At 31.2% G+C, this 12,865-nt stretch overlaps 4 protein-coding genes across 6 annotated transcripts in view; all 4 read right to left on the reverse strand.

Annotated features, from left to right (window-relative positions):
- The window catches only part of LOC126769624 (translation initiation factor IF-2-like), a 76,071-nt gene that overhangs the window by 55,525 nt on the left and 7,681 nt on the right, over positions 1 to 12,865 (reverse strand). The gene's annotated exons all lie outside the window — the stretch shown is intronic.
- Positions 3,121 to 4,101, reverse strand: LOC126781595 (fibroin heavy chain-like). Its single transcript, XM_050506510.1, has 2 exons — positions 4,035 to 4,101; positions 3,121 to 3,842 (listed from the first exon to the last, which is right to left on the reverse strand). The coding sequence occupies exons 1-2, from the start codon at positions 4,099 to 4,101 to the stop codon at positions 3,121 to 3,123; spliced, it is 789 nt and encodes a 262-aa protein (XP_050362467.1).
- Positions 6,298 to 7,529, reverse strand: LOC126781601 (uncharacterized). The gene is made up of 2 exons (XM_050506523.1): positions 7,463 to 7,529; positions 6,298 to 6,839 (listed from the first exon to the last, which is right to left on the reverse strand). The coding sequence occupies exons 1-2, from the start codon at positions 7,527 to 7,529 to the stop codon at positions 6,298 to 6,300; spliced, it is 609 nt and encodes a 202-aa protein (XP_050362480.1).
- Positions 10,078 to 11,733, reverse strand: LOC126769563 (uncharacterized). The gene is made up of 2 exons (XM_050488435.1): positions 11,664 to 11,733; positions 10,078 to 10,543 (listed from the first exon to the last, which is right to left on the reverse strand). The coding sequence occupies exons 1-2, from the start codon at positions 11,731 to 11,733 to the stop codon at positions 10,122 to 10,124; spliced, it is 492 nt and encodes a 163-aa protein (XP_050344392.1). The 3' UTR covers positions 10,078 to 10,121.

The following is a 12,865-nucleotide window of genomic DNA, read 5'->3' on the forward strand; positions in this document are numbered from 1 at the left end:
TATACTTTGATAACAATAGTTAAAGTTTAAAAAATACATATAACGTATAATAATAGAACGTAAATCATTAGATTTGTTAGGTATTGGCAGTTCAGCAATATTTACGTTAGCTGACTCCTTAACTCTACCATCTATTGTGTACAACGGTACTGGCTTATCTTACGGTTCCACCTAACGGCTGACATAAGTAATCAGGCTCACCAAAAATCTTTTGATTAAAAATCGAAAATTATAGCCAGTTAAGTAAAGCGTGTCAGTAATTAATCAACAGATTGTTTATTTGCAACATACATTTATATTATAAGATGTCGAATTGTAGATATGAGATTAGTTTTTGAATGAAATCTTTAATTTATGAGTCTCGATAACAACTGTTCTATTTTGATGTTTCTTTCGAATGTTTTAAGAATTCCAAATAGTCATACTAAAAAATTATAGCATTTAAGATGAGACATTGATGATTTTATGCTATACTTTATAGCCAATTTAAAAAAAAAAACAATATTTTTGACATTCGTTCACAAACGTCAAAAATTAAAATTACGCAATCAAGTCATAAAAAACTTTTAATTCGCCTTCGCGCTTTTATTTGATAATGTCTTAATAAACTCTTTTAAATATTACCGCAAACTAAAGACTGTTTTAACTAAATTACAATGTAAAATATATATTTCATAAAATGCTTTAGGATTTTAATTGTCTTTAATTTTATAGGTATGATTAGATGGTCTGTAGGAAATGGCTAATTGTTCATAAGACCGGTCCGTGTTCTTCACAATACAATTATTAGTTATAAGCATTTTTATATACACGTATTACATAGACATATATAAACAATAAAGTATAAATATACAGTAGCGCATACAATCTATATCTTTCATTGTTAGTCTCGTGTGAGTTCATCCCTACCATTTATCAGATAGACTTTGAACACTTGTTTTTGAAACCCGCGTGAAGGTTTCTGCATATGATTATATCAACACAGATGATATACCTATTAATTTATCCAAACTACAACTTGGTTTATTTCTAATACAAAATATACAATATTAAGGGTATAATGAATAGTGCAGTTAACACGTAACTGAATAATTTGTAGTATGTAATAATGCTAAGTAACCCAAGTTCGATTCATACTAGGTGAACTGTACAACGGTACAAGCAAAATTCTCGATCACGTGTCACCAGCTGCATAATATATGCAAAAGTTACATACTGCTCCTAAAATATATTTTTTTTAAAGGAATTTGTTTCTCATATTTATGTACGCGCTTGTGCATGTATATGTGTGTATATGGGTGTGTGTATGTTTGCGTGCAAAAGATTGTAAAGTGCTTTTTTTTTAAGCTGAGATAGGTTATAACGTCAGCGTCACGGTAGTATACGAAAGCGATCCTGTGGCGCTCCTCGTTAAGACGGAAAGGGTACTGCTGATTTTTAGTGTGTCTTCCGATGTTCAGGGCGCACTCGGCCCCTTGAACAACAGCGAGCTCCACATAACCCCCCACTGTTCCCGGGTGGGAAACGCGTAAAGCGTTTTTCCAGCGAAAAAAAAGGTCAGGTTTTAACAGTTTCTCAGTATTATCCCATGTTAACATTTTGAAATATTTATGAAGTTTTGTCTTGAGATTGTATTTAGTAAGATCTTTGATGATTATATTCATACACATTTTATGATATAGACACGGGGCTAAAAAAAGATAGAAAGATTTAGTGAAGGCCAACTTATACGTTGGTCGATCATATACTCTGTCTGGTCGCCGCTTGTTTTGGGATATATTACTTTGCTTTGTATGTTGCGTCATCAATATATCCATTATATACATTTGCCGAACTGTTAAAAATGGATGGTTTTTGTATAGTAAAACGGTCAGATGCATATAATCCTTAAATGTCATCGTTAATATGGTCCTCTAGGCTCGTTCTAGTGTAAGCATTGCAGTTTTACTTGCACCACCCCATACAGAAACGCCTACAGAATTCCATAACGCAGTAAAGAGTGACAAAAAGCGCGATAAATGGAACTCAGAAGATTTAAATCACAAAGATACCTGAGAATCTTAAAAATGAAGATTAATTTTCTAATACGTTGACTCAACACTGATATCTGTTCTTTTCATCGTAAGTGTCGGTCTATTATTATTCCGAGGTATTTTATAGATGTGCTTTTAAATTTATGGAGTTTAATTTTGGTTGTTGGATTACACGTATACTAAAGTTTATAAATTTCATTTTTGATATGTTTAACGTTAGGAGGTTTTGGTCAAGCCATTGAGTTACGACCCTATAGTCATCATTAGCATATTTAAATAGTTCATCCCATGATTTTCCCTTAGAGATTAAAACAGAGTCTTCAGCAAAAGTTATTAGTTTAGAACTTTTAATAGTAAGTAGAAAGAAATCATTTATATAAATCAAAAATAGCGTTGGACCCAAAATACTTTAATATACGCATAGGTTGTGCGCGAGTCGTATGGGTTATTTTTATTACAAACTTTTATTCAAATTGCAATGTTTTATACGATAATAAAAATATTAAGCAATGATAACCAAGTGTATAAGTGTATATTTAAATATAATGCATTATCTATTTTTATCATTTCATACTCTTAAAATTTTAATTCTGTTTAATTAAATCTGATTAAACATTTAATTTGTTCTTTTTTATAAAAGACATTGAAGGTTTGAACTTTGAATGAGTATTTTTGCCTTTACATTTCCTCTTATATTATGATTAAGTATTGAATTATTACTTAGTCGTGTCTTGTGTATTATTTATAGAAATATTGCGACAGTAGAAAAATGTACCCATTTTTAGAGTTAAAATTGATAATCAGTAAAAGTATATCGTTTTGTGAAGTAATTGCTAAAGTTATTTCAAATTTGGTAATGCATACTATAAAATAAAGTGTAATAGGTATGTGTTGTATTAAAAAAATAAAAACAAATGAAATCTATTCAACTCTTTTAATAAAACTAATTACTCTATGAAACATAAAAATATGATTCTATAAAAGACACTGAGATAAGTGGCCAGCAGTCTTCTCAACATCTTTATATATATATATATATATATATATATTAAACAGCAATATATATATGTTTAATTTCAAACTCCTATTAATAGTAGCCGTTGTTAATTGCGTGAGATTGTGCCGTCTGAATTCCAGGTCCATTGATGCTGGTCGCTCCACTGTGCCGTAGAGAACCACCTTGCTGCTGAATAGTTTGCGCCGTGCTCGATCTATAACCCCCAATATTCTGGGCTGCAGAAATTGCGGAATCAAAGTTATTTTGGTCATGATTCTGGGTCAACGAAATAGCTGATCCATATCCACCAATATTTTCAGCGGAAGAAACAGCTGTGCCAAAACCATTTGAGCTAGCACTGGATACAGCAGATCCAAGGCCTCGCAAGTTTTGCGCAGAGGAAATAGCTGATTGGTAGGGACCTAAGCCGTTGTTCTGAACTGAGGAGACCGCCGAGCCAAAACCGTTTTGGGTTTGAGAAGATGACACAGCGGAGCCAAAGTTTTGTGCTGAGGATACAGCGGAGCCGTAGGGTGTTGCAAATGCGTTATTATAACCAGCATAGTGAGGCTGTTGTAGTCTAAACTGCGAGTACGGTGAGGCATTTGCATAACCAATGCCTCTAGCAAAGGTATTGCCATCTGAGGATCCAATACCAGCACCGTAAGCGCTGGCATCACCGCTTTGGAAAGATGAGCCGATGCTTGAAGAATGGCTGATGCCACCAATGTTACTGCTGAATCCACTGCCAAATCCAAAAGCTACATTTGGAGCTCGGCCTACACGCCAAATAAGCCCAGGTAATTCATCACCTAAAAGAAAAAAAAAATTAACATATACATACAACTGTGCGGGCCAACTGTACCGTAACGCGTGTCGTAGGGTTTTTAAAACCAAGTTTGATCTAGCGAGTCACATTAGGGCTCATGCTAGAAATAACAATTAATTGCTAGGGTCGCCGTCAGTTAAACATTCAAGTTCATTGTCACATTACGTCAACTTACCATAAGATGCAGGAGCCGCGTTGCTAAGCGCGAGCGTAGATAATACTACAATAATCTTGGCGTTCATCTTGATTAATTTATTTTCATATATTTGATTGGACCTTTCGTCGATGTAATGAATACATGTGTATCATTTCTCCGAGCTTATATACTAGGAAGATAATATCCCCCACTTCGACCATTGGGTCACAAAATACACCCAAAAGCCATTGACACTCATAAATTCATCTCGATTCTTACGGTAAACCTCATGGATCCACATTGGAGTGATACTATAAATTTCAAATATGCATAAAAGTTGCTAATTAATGTGTAAAAGAGGATTTAAATGTTTTTGATCTCATTTCATAAAACTTGTATGTGTACTTGAGATTTTAAGAAATACCCTAAATTACGTCAAACTCTAATAAAACAAATGGACGAAATTTTATCCTCTGCAGTGTAGCTGGAGCTAGTATGTCTTCTTATATTATTTATATTAAAGTTTATGATATAATTAAGTGTATGATAACTAAAAGAATTTTTTTTTCATAAAATGGTAATAAAATTCTAAATATTTGAATGTTTTATACTGCTTATTATAGTACAATAGGAAAATATTGGATATAATATTTAACCCAACAAAAACGTAAAAATTTTTAGTTATTTAAATATACATATAACATAAAGTAAGTATTTAAAAATACCATATTATTCGTTAATTGTATTTTTTATTTATTATTAAAAACATTCTTTAGTAAAAGTTCGCGTAATAGATTATGTTTTCAATGTAACAAGGGGCACTTATTATACTCAAATGTATTGTTAGGCACATTTAAGACACTAGGCAACATTAAGATGATTTCCATTAAAATTCAACGATTGATTTCGCAGTGATACGTAAATACCCAGACAGTAACAGGTAGACGAAAAGGTTGAGGGATTTTTTATAAATACTTTCAATAATTTTGTCTTTTCAATTATTTTTTCTTATTGTATTGTAATAAAACTAAAAAAAAATAAATGTAGTTACTACTAAACCATCTGAAGTCGGTGAATTTGAGAAATTATTATTTAATTATTTAAAAAAGGCATCGAAAATAGACTTTTTATATGTAATTAAAATTATTAAAATTAATAATTTAATTTAAGTTATAAGATTTTACTTCTTTCGAATTAATGTAACACCAAAGTTTGGTCTTCAAATACAACTCGATAAAAGTTAAAATACCTACTTGAAACAAATATTTATTAGTCAGGGTTAATAAAATAAAACCTTAAAATATCACAAGGTGTATCCAATTGTCCAATAATATACAACATAAAGTAATTATATAAAAATTAGCATTCACAGTCTAATGACTATATGAAAAGGTATAATTAACTGTAACTGTATAATTAAGTCATAAAATTCTTAAGTTTTATCTAAAATTATATCCTATTCAGTAGTATTTTATTAGTAAAGGTGAATAAACCGATGAAAACATTTTAAATAGTCCTCGTTGGAAGTCTAATCGTATATCACATACCTCATACTCGATAAATATGATGATACTGTTTTATTGTTTGTATTAATGATTATATTTTTTAAGTAAGACTGCGTTAAACATAAATAGCTTTCTCTATAAACGTTGTTTAGTGATTGTTTAACTAATTTAAACAATGCTGTCTTCTTCTTTCGGAGTTAAACTCGATTAATGACAGAAAGAGAGAAATCAGTTTTGTCAGGCTGAATATAGGGAAAAATGCATAAAAATGAGCCGTATTAAATAATAAATAGATAATTAATTCAAATTTCACTTTACAAAAATCCATAATATTATTATTTTACCTACTGCTTTATTTCTGGATTAAAAATATTCTTTTTTGGTAATTATTAATTAATACATAACCTCTATTGGTCCAGTGGTTAGCTTAAAGACTGCAGATCCTGAGGTTTAAAACCCGGGATCAAGTTAATAAGCAGTTAATGCGTTTTTCTGTCAATAATATCGGTACGTATAACCGTTCCAACTAAATATTAGTAAATAGAGAGTGTGTTGTTGTTTTTGTGCACTGTAATATCTTCTGAGCGGAGCTTCCTATTTAGATTGGCTACCGTGGTGTAAATTCAGAGACGTACTTTACATACACATTTATCAAAACATTTTATCGCTTCAAAAAAGTGAAATGCTGATTTTATGTTTTTAATTGTATTTATTATACAAGAAACAGGTTTAGTTACATTAGTTTAAAAAAAAATACTATTTATATATCACAGATAAGAAATAAGTAATTACTTAAATTATTCTTTATTCGATCTACTGTAATCACCATCGTAATCCTCATCAGTCGGTTTGTTATCCTCATGTGACACGTCATCATTAAAACCGAAAGGTCTCTGAAATCCATAACCTCCTTGACCATTATAATAGTTCCCATTAAACTGGTTATTATATGATCCATAGCCGTTATCGAAATAACCAGGCCTTTTGTAACCATTGTAACCTCCATTATAAGGATTACCATTATAGGGGTAACCGTTGTTATATTGGTAGTTATTTGGGTTGGTTTCGCTCCCGTAACCTCCACCACCAGCGCTTGCTGATGACTGAGATTGACTGATTCCAATATTGATCGGTGGGTATGGGTAGCCACCCTGGAATCCGCCATAGCCTCCATCATGTCCACCGTAACCACCCTGGAATCCATGGCCACCCTGGAATCCATTGCCACCCTGGAAACCATGACCACCCTGATAACCAGCGCCACCGCATATTCCGTATTTATAGCATAATTTGTTCTTGACTAAATGTCGTGGTTCCCTTTTATTTACTTCATTGTTATCTGTAATCATAAATATATATATATTTAATACTTTTTACGTTACTTATTTTTGTAATAGGCACTAATCGATACATAATATAAGATAAAAACATATGAGTGGCTGAATGTATACGTGAAATTATGATAATTATAATTGAGTTGTGCTTCATATACAGTTTCGATACAAACAAACATCTTATAGATATTTCGTTCACAGAAAAGCTATGTCAGACTTACTGTGTAAAGAAAAAGCATAAAAAGAGGTTCCCGTAGATCAAAACTCTTATCTTAGTACCAAGCATGTTCAAATAAAGTAACAACTAGTACGACTGTTCCTTTACAGATTTTTTTTATTCATCATAAACGTATATCTTAAAAAATATTATAGTTAAAAAAATATAAATTTATTGGTTTCATAAAATCACTTGCATAATCATATACATAAATATCAATATAATAAATATATAAAATTAGGAAACAAACTTTGATAAAAGTGTGTAAAAATTACACACTTTACCAAAGATTAATTCACAAATCTATTTTAAAAATCGTGATCGACATTCCGTCCATTAGCTAACGGTACAGATAATTTTAGATCGGATGGGCCTTATAGATTAGAGCGATAAATAAAGCTAAATTACTACCTTTAGCGAAAACAAAACTTCCCACAGCGATGGCGAAGAAATAGACCAAGTTCGAATACTTTGCCATTTTGAATACAGTATAGAGTATGTTAATATTTGCACGTAAAATAACTTTTATACCACATGCCACGAGGTCGACTCCCACGTTTGAGACATTGAGAGCCTTATTAGAATTTCCCACGGAAGTATTTTGATAATAATGTTCCGATTTTAATACCTTATAAAGTATACGGAAGTAATGTGGTTGATTCACTTTGCATAAATAAATTTAACACAAAAATTTAAACTTTAATAGTTAGAAAAAATAAATCAAAACAACCTGTATGTGAACCTTTCAACATCTTGTAATTAATGGTTTATAAATTATCTATCAAAATATCAGTCAATATTTACCCAAGTATTGAGAGCTTGTCCATAAACAGCTATATAATTGGTAAACCGGTAGTTTTGTAATTTAGTCGAATAGTATTCAGTGCGGTAAACATCCATCCTAATAAAATAGAGAACAGATAATAAATGTCCGGATTGATCGCTAGCGGAATACCAAAGTGTCAATCTAATTGAATTTTATAGGATTTTTTCAACAACTAAGTAAGGATCTAATAAAGGGTTCAACGAACTCTTACAAATGTATATTAATTATTTACAACGGATTATTTTTATAGTAATTTATAGATACCGATAAAAAAGTAATGTTAGTTCATGTATATTTAATATTTTTGCATTATTGTCATTTATTTGGACTGTAGTCACGGACAATAATTGTTGCGTGAAAAAAACATGGCCATGGGCTACGATATTAATCAAATAATTAATAATAGTTCGTACAGTAACAGTAACAGCCTGTAAATGTCCCACTGCTGGGCTAAGGCCTCCTCTCCCTTTTTTTTTTTTTTTTTTGAGGAGAAGGTTTGGAGCTTATTCCATAGTTCGTATTCAACCACAATAATATAATAAAATCATAATTAAAAAATCATACTATTTTTTTTCTTTAATACATCGAAAATAAAGATGCGTGAGTCCATGTAAACAAATACCTAGCATAATCTTACTAAAAAACTTTGTGCAAAATTCTAATAAAATCTAATTAAATACATACTATAATTAATTATTATGTTATATTTTAAGAAATGCCTAATAAAAATATTTATAAATGCTTAATGCTAATAAAAATGTTTAATTTTGCAATTTATGACGGAAATATAAGAATTTATTTTCTAAATTTAAGTTTCGGAATATTTAAAACAAAAAAAAACGATGTAAAAAATAAAAAGGCATCATCTCAGAATAAAGTTAGAAACTATCCACAACGCAAGACGATTTAAACACATTCTAAGTCCTTTATTGTCATATAAATATAAAAAAAATGTAGGATCTAGTCATTGAGGTCAATTTTATTAGTATAATAAACCTAAGAATATAAAAAATCTAACGGTGTAGTATTTTAGCACTTCTGTAATAAAACTATGCAATTAAATTGCTGTTGACAAGAAAGTTATACATGGTAATAAACTTTCTTCATTTTTCAAGTGATTTTTTAATAAATATTATATTTATTAAAAAATATTAATCAGTATTTAATAAATATTATATTTTAGACAATCGAATGATTGTACCATGCCATAGTATTGCAATACAAACTTTGAAACGTGCATCTTTTGTGGATTAATACTATAGACATTTTACTTCGTGGTAATGCCTTGTGCAAGTCCCACTGACTAGGTACCACCTACTCATCATATATTCTACGGCCAAACAGCAGCAATATTTAGAACTGTTGTTTGATTTGGCAGGTTTGAAAGATAAGTGAGCTAGTGTAACTACAGGCACAAGGGGCTTAACATCTTAGTTCCCACGGTTGGTTGCACATTAGCGATGTAAGGGATAGTTAATATTAATTTCTTACAATATCAAAGTCTCTGGGAGCTAGTGACAACTCACCATGAGATGGCCGACTTATCAGTCTGCCTGTCTGATACCATAAAAAAAGACTCGTACTATCGGTGACTTTTAAATTTAATCACGCTAATTAAATATACACGATAGATGGATCTTATTAATCCCGAAGATCGTGGGCTCAAATCTAAGCAAGCTTGACTGAGTTTAATGTACTTAATTTTTCTTCATAAATGTGGATCATTGTTAAGAAATCTACATTTAATTATGTTGGATTAAATTCTGCCATATGTAAAACCACCAAGCCGCACTTAAGCTCCAAATATTTGGCCATCAGTGGGGTCATTAATCATGCGTAAAGCATCTTTATTATTTTGCGTATATATTAATTAGTTTTAGATTAAATTTATCTATGACTTTTAAATGGCTGAATGTAATACTAACTTATAACGAAGAATTATAAAAAAATGCGAAGATGTAGTAGGTATATTAAAAATTGATGTATATCTTAGTATATAGAATATTTAATTAGTTATTTTGCAGGAAATCAGTTCATTAAATTTGTTGTCTGTTTCTAGCCCAACTATGTTACTCCAAAAAATGAAATATAAAAAATGTATAAAAATAGTATGTTTAATTTAAAAGTAAATGTTTTATTGTAAATGTTATTTATGTATGTAATATTATTTACATTATCGATTACAAGCACAGTAATAATAATACACATAATCTAATATCTTTAAAAGTTATGTATGTAAACATTCTATTTATTCGCGTGTGTTCTTGAAATTGAGATGGCTATAGCGTCTCCATTGACGCTTTTTGCATTACTGATTGCTGAATTTTCACCTTTACAATTATCACAAGGTTCTTTAGGGGATTCATTTTGTCCATCGTTGTATTGTTGGTACGAGGGTCCTGGTCCTTCTGGCAGACTTGGTTCGTGGTGACGGTGGTGTTGATGGTGCCAGATTGTGGGTGGTGGTGGCGGTGGTCGCGGCGGCGGAGGTGGTGGAGGTGGCCAATATGCTCGTGGTACAGGCGGCGGCGGAGGTGGCCAATGTGGTCGATAGGGTGGCGGTGGTGGTGGCCAATGAGGTCGATCGGGTGGCGGTGGCGGAGGTGGAGCTGGCTGTGGATCGCAGTAATATGGCGATCTTTTCAATCTCTCTATTATCGTACCATCTGAAATGTTGTTGAATATATTATTTAAAATATTATTTTATTTAGCACAATTGCATCACCGACATGTATTTAATGTAATTAAATTGATGATTTATAATTAGATGATATTAATTTCATTTAAAACGCTATCACAGATTAGTCTTAGCTCACGTCTCAATAATAGTTTTTCAAGATAATAATCAAATTGAATATATTTAAAACTCAATTAAATTATTATAGTTTATCATTAAACCAAATAAATTTCTGTTTCTCAGTTTATTCGTTGTATCGCAACGCTTAGTATTATTATTCAGAAAGTCAAGTCAATTTTGAACGTTTTGTTGAATGTTAGATTAAAGTTGTAACGACTTACACAATGTAAACAAAATTACATTTTAAATATTTCAATCAAGACTTCTTTTATAACATTCACATTTCTTAAGCATTTAATAATTTATCTCTTTCTTTCATCATTGATTTGATATTCGAAAGAAGAAGACAGAGCATTTTTTTAACCAATACCATTTATGTTTAAATTTTATTTGTTAATCAAAAAACAAAAATGACTATAAATTCTATTATTGAATTGAATAATTGTACTTATAATATAGTACTTATAATATAGTACTGGTGGTAGGGCTTTGTGCAAGCTCGTCTGGGTAGGTACCACCCACTCATCAGATATTCTACCGCAAAACAGCAATACTTGATATTGTTGTGTTCCGGTTTGAAGGGTGAGTGAGCCAGTGTAATTACAGGCACAAGGGACATAAAATCTTAGTTCCCAAGGTTGGTGGCGCATTGGATATGTAAGCGATGGTTGACATTTCTTACAATGCCAATGTCTAAGAGCGTTGGTGACCACTTACCATCAGGTGGCCCATATGCTCGTCCGCCTTCCTATTCTATAAAAAAAAAAAAAAAATATTGTAAATTATATAGTATTATATAATTATAGTATATAATATATTGTAATATTATATATAATTGTATTATCCGCTTTAAAAAATAGGAAAAGTTTATTAAGCCAGTCTTATTACCAAGAGAGCAAAACTTTAGAAAACATTATGTACTTAAACGAATTTAAGTATAGGTACAGTACTGAAATAAGAACAGTATCAAATAATTATTAAACACTTACGTTTTAAACTAAGAGGTGAACAATGACTAACAAAAACGACTGTAAACAAGACGAGCCCCAGTCGAAGCATTTTGGTACTATGATTAAAAACTTCATATGTTACATTTTATATTCATACCAACAACACAAATACTGCGAAACGCTGCCATCACAAATGTGTGATAATTTATTATGTCAATTTAAACTACGTGCGAATTAATATATTTTGTACTTGTCTGTTTCCATGCATTTATTTACGTAATATTTGATAATGTTTATCACAATATACCTAAGCGGGAAATTACCCTAGGTATTTAGAAATTCCCCAAATTAAAAGTTCTTCAATATAATAGTAAATAAAATGTTTTATGAGGGGATTAATGTATTGTTACCGTAACCGTAACAGCCTGTGAGTGTCCCACTGCTGGGCTAAAGGCCTCCTCTCCTCTTTTTGAGGAGAAGGTTTGGAGCTTATTCCACCACGCTGCTCCAATGCGGGTTGGTGGAATACACATGTGGCAGAATTTCAGTGAAATTAGACACATGCAGGTTTCCTCACGATGTTTTCCTTCACCGTAAAGCACGAGATGAATTATAATCGCAAATTAAGCACATGAAAATTCAGTGGTGCTTGCCCGGGTTTGAACCCACGATCATCGGTTAGGATTCCCGCGTTCTTACCACTGGGCCATCTCGGCTGTATTGTTAGATACTTAGTAATATATGTAATGATAGATTGTTATCTTTTATTGATGTTCTATTTCTAAAAACAGGTAGAGGAATATTGTAGGTACATAAATGGAAGTAATGATCTTGTCTAATTATGTTCTTGTCTTGTTTAACTTCAATTTTAATATGTTATTATAAAACTAACGTACTTGAGATTACAACTCAACAAGATGTAGTTGGTTTGATCTCTTAACAATAAAACTGATAAATTACCTAATGTTCATTAAAATCTTATTTAGGTTAAAGTTGCAAATAAAAGAATGATAATAAGCTGGCTGATTTTGATATCGATAGTTGATCTCGTACTACTAAAGTTCAAATTCAAAATAAAGTTTTTGAATTTGTGGTAGATTCAATCAGTAAAATAATCTAATATAAATAAAGATTCAACATATCATATTACACTTTCTTATTGATTGACAAGAATCTACCCCCGTTTCCGAAAGAACCTCCTTCACCCATAAAAATTAAAAAGGATACTAAATTATTTGCTC

Source organism: Nymphalis io, chromosome 1 (genome assembly GCF_905147045.1).
Source record: "Nymphalis io chromosome 1, ilAglIoxx1.1, whole genome shotgun sequence".
Lineage (NCBI taxonomy): Eukaryota > Metazoa > Arthropoda > Insecta > Lepidoptera > Nymphalidae > Nymphalis > Nymphalis io.

Coding starts and splice junctions, on each gene's coding strand:
- LOC126781595 (XM_050506510.1), bottom strand. CDS start 4,101: ATGAACGCCAAGATTATTGTAGTATTATCTACGCTCGCGCTTAGCAAC. Junction 3,843..4,034: donor CGCGGCTCCTGCATCTTATG/GTAAGTTGACGT, acceptor TTTTTCTTTTAG/GTGATGAATTACCTGGGCTT.
- LOC126781601 (XM_050506523.1), bottom strand. CDS start 7,529: ATGGCAAAGTATTCGAACTTGGTCTATTTCTTCGCCATCGCTGTGGGA. Junction 6,840..7,462: donor AAGTTTTGTTTTCGCTAAAG/GTAGTAATTTAG, acceptor TTATGATTACAG/ATAACAATGAAGTAAATAAA.
- LOC126769563 (XM_050488435.1), bottom strand. CDS start 11,733: ATGCTTCGACTGGGGCTCGTCTTGTTTACAGTCGTTTTTGTTAGTCAT. Junction 10,544..11,663: donor TTCACCTCTTAGTTTAAAAC/GTAAGTGTTTAA, acceptor ACAACATTTCAG/ATGGTACGATAATAGAGAGA.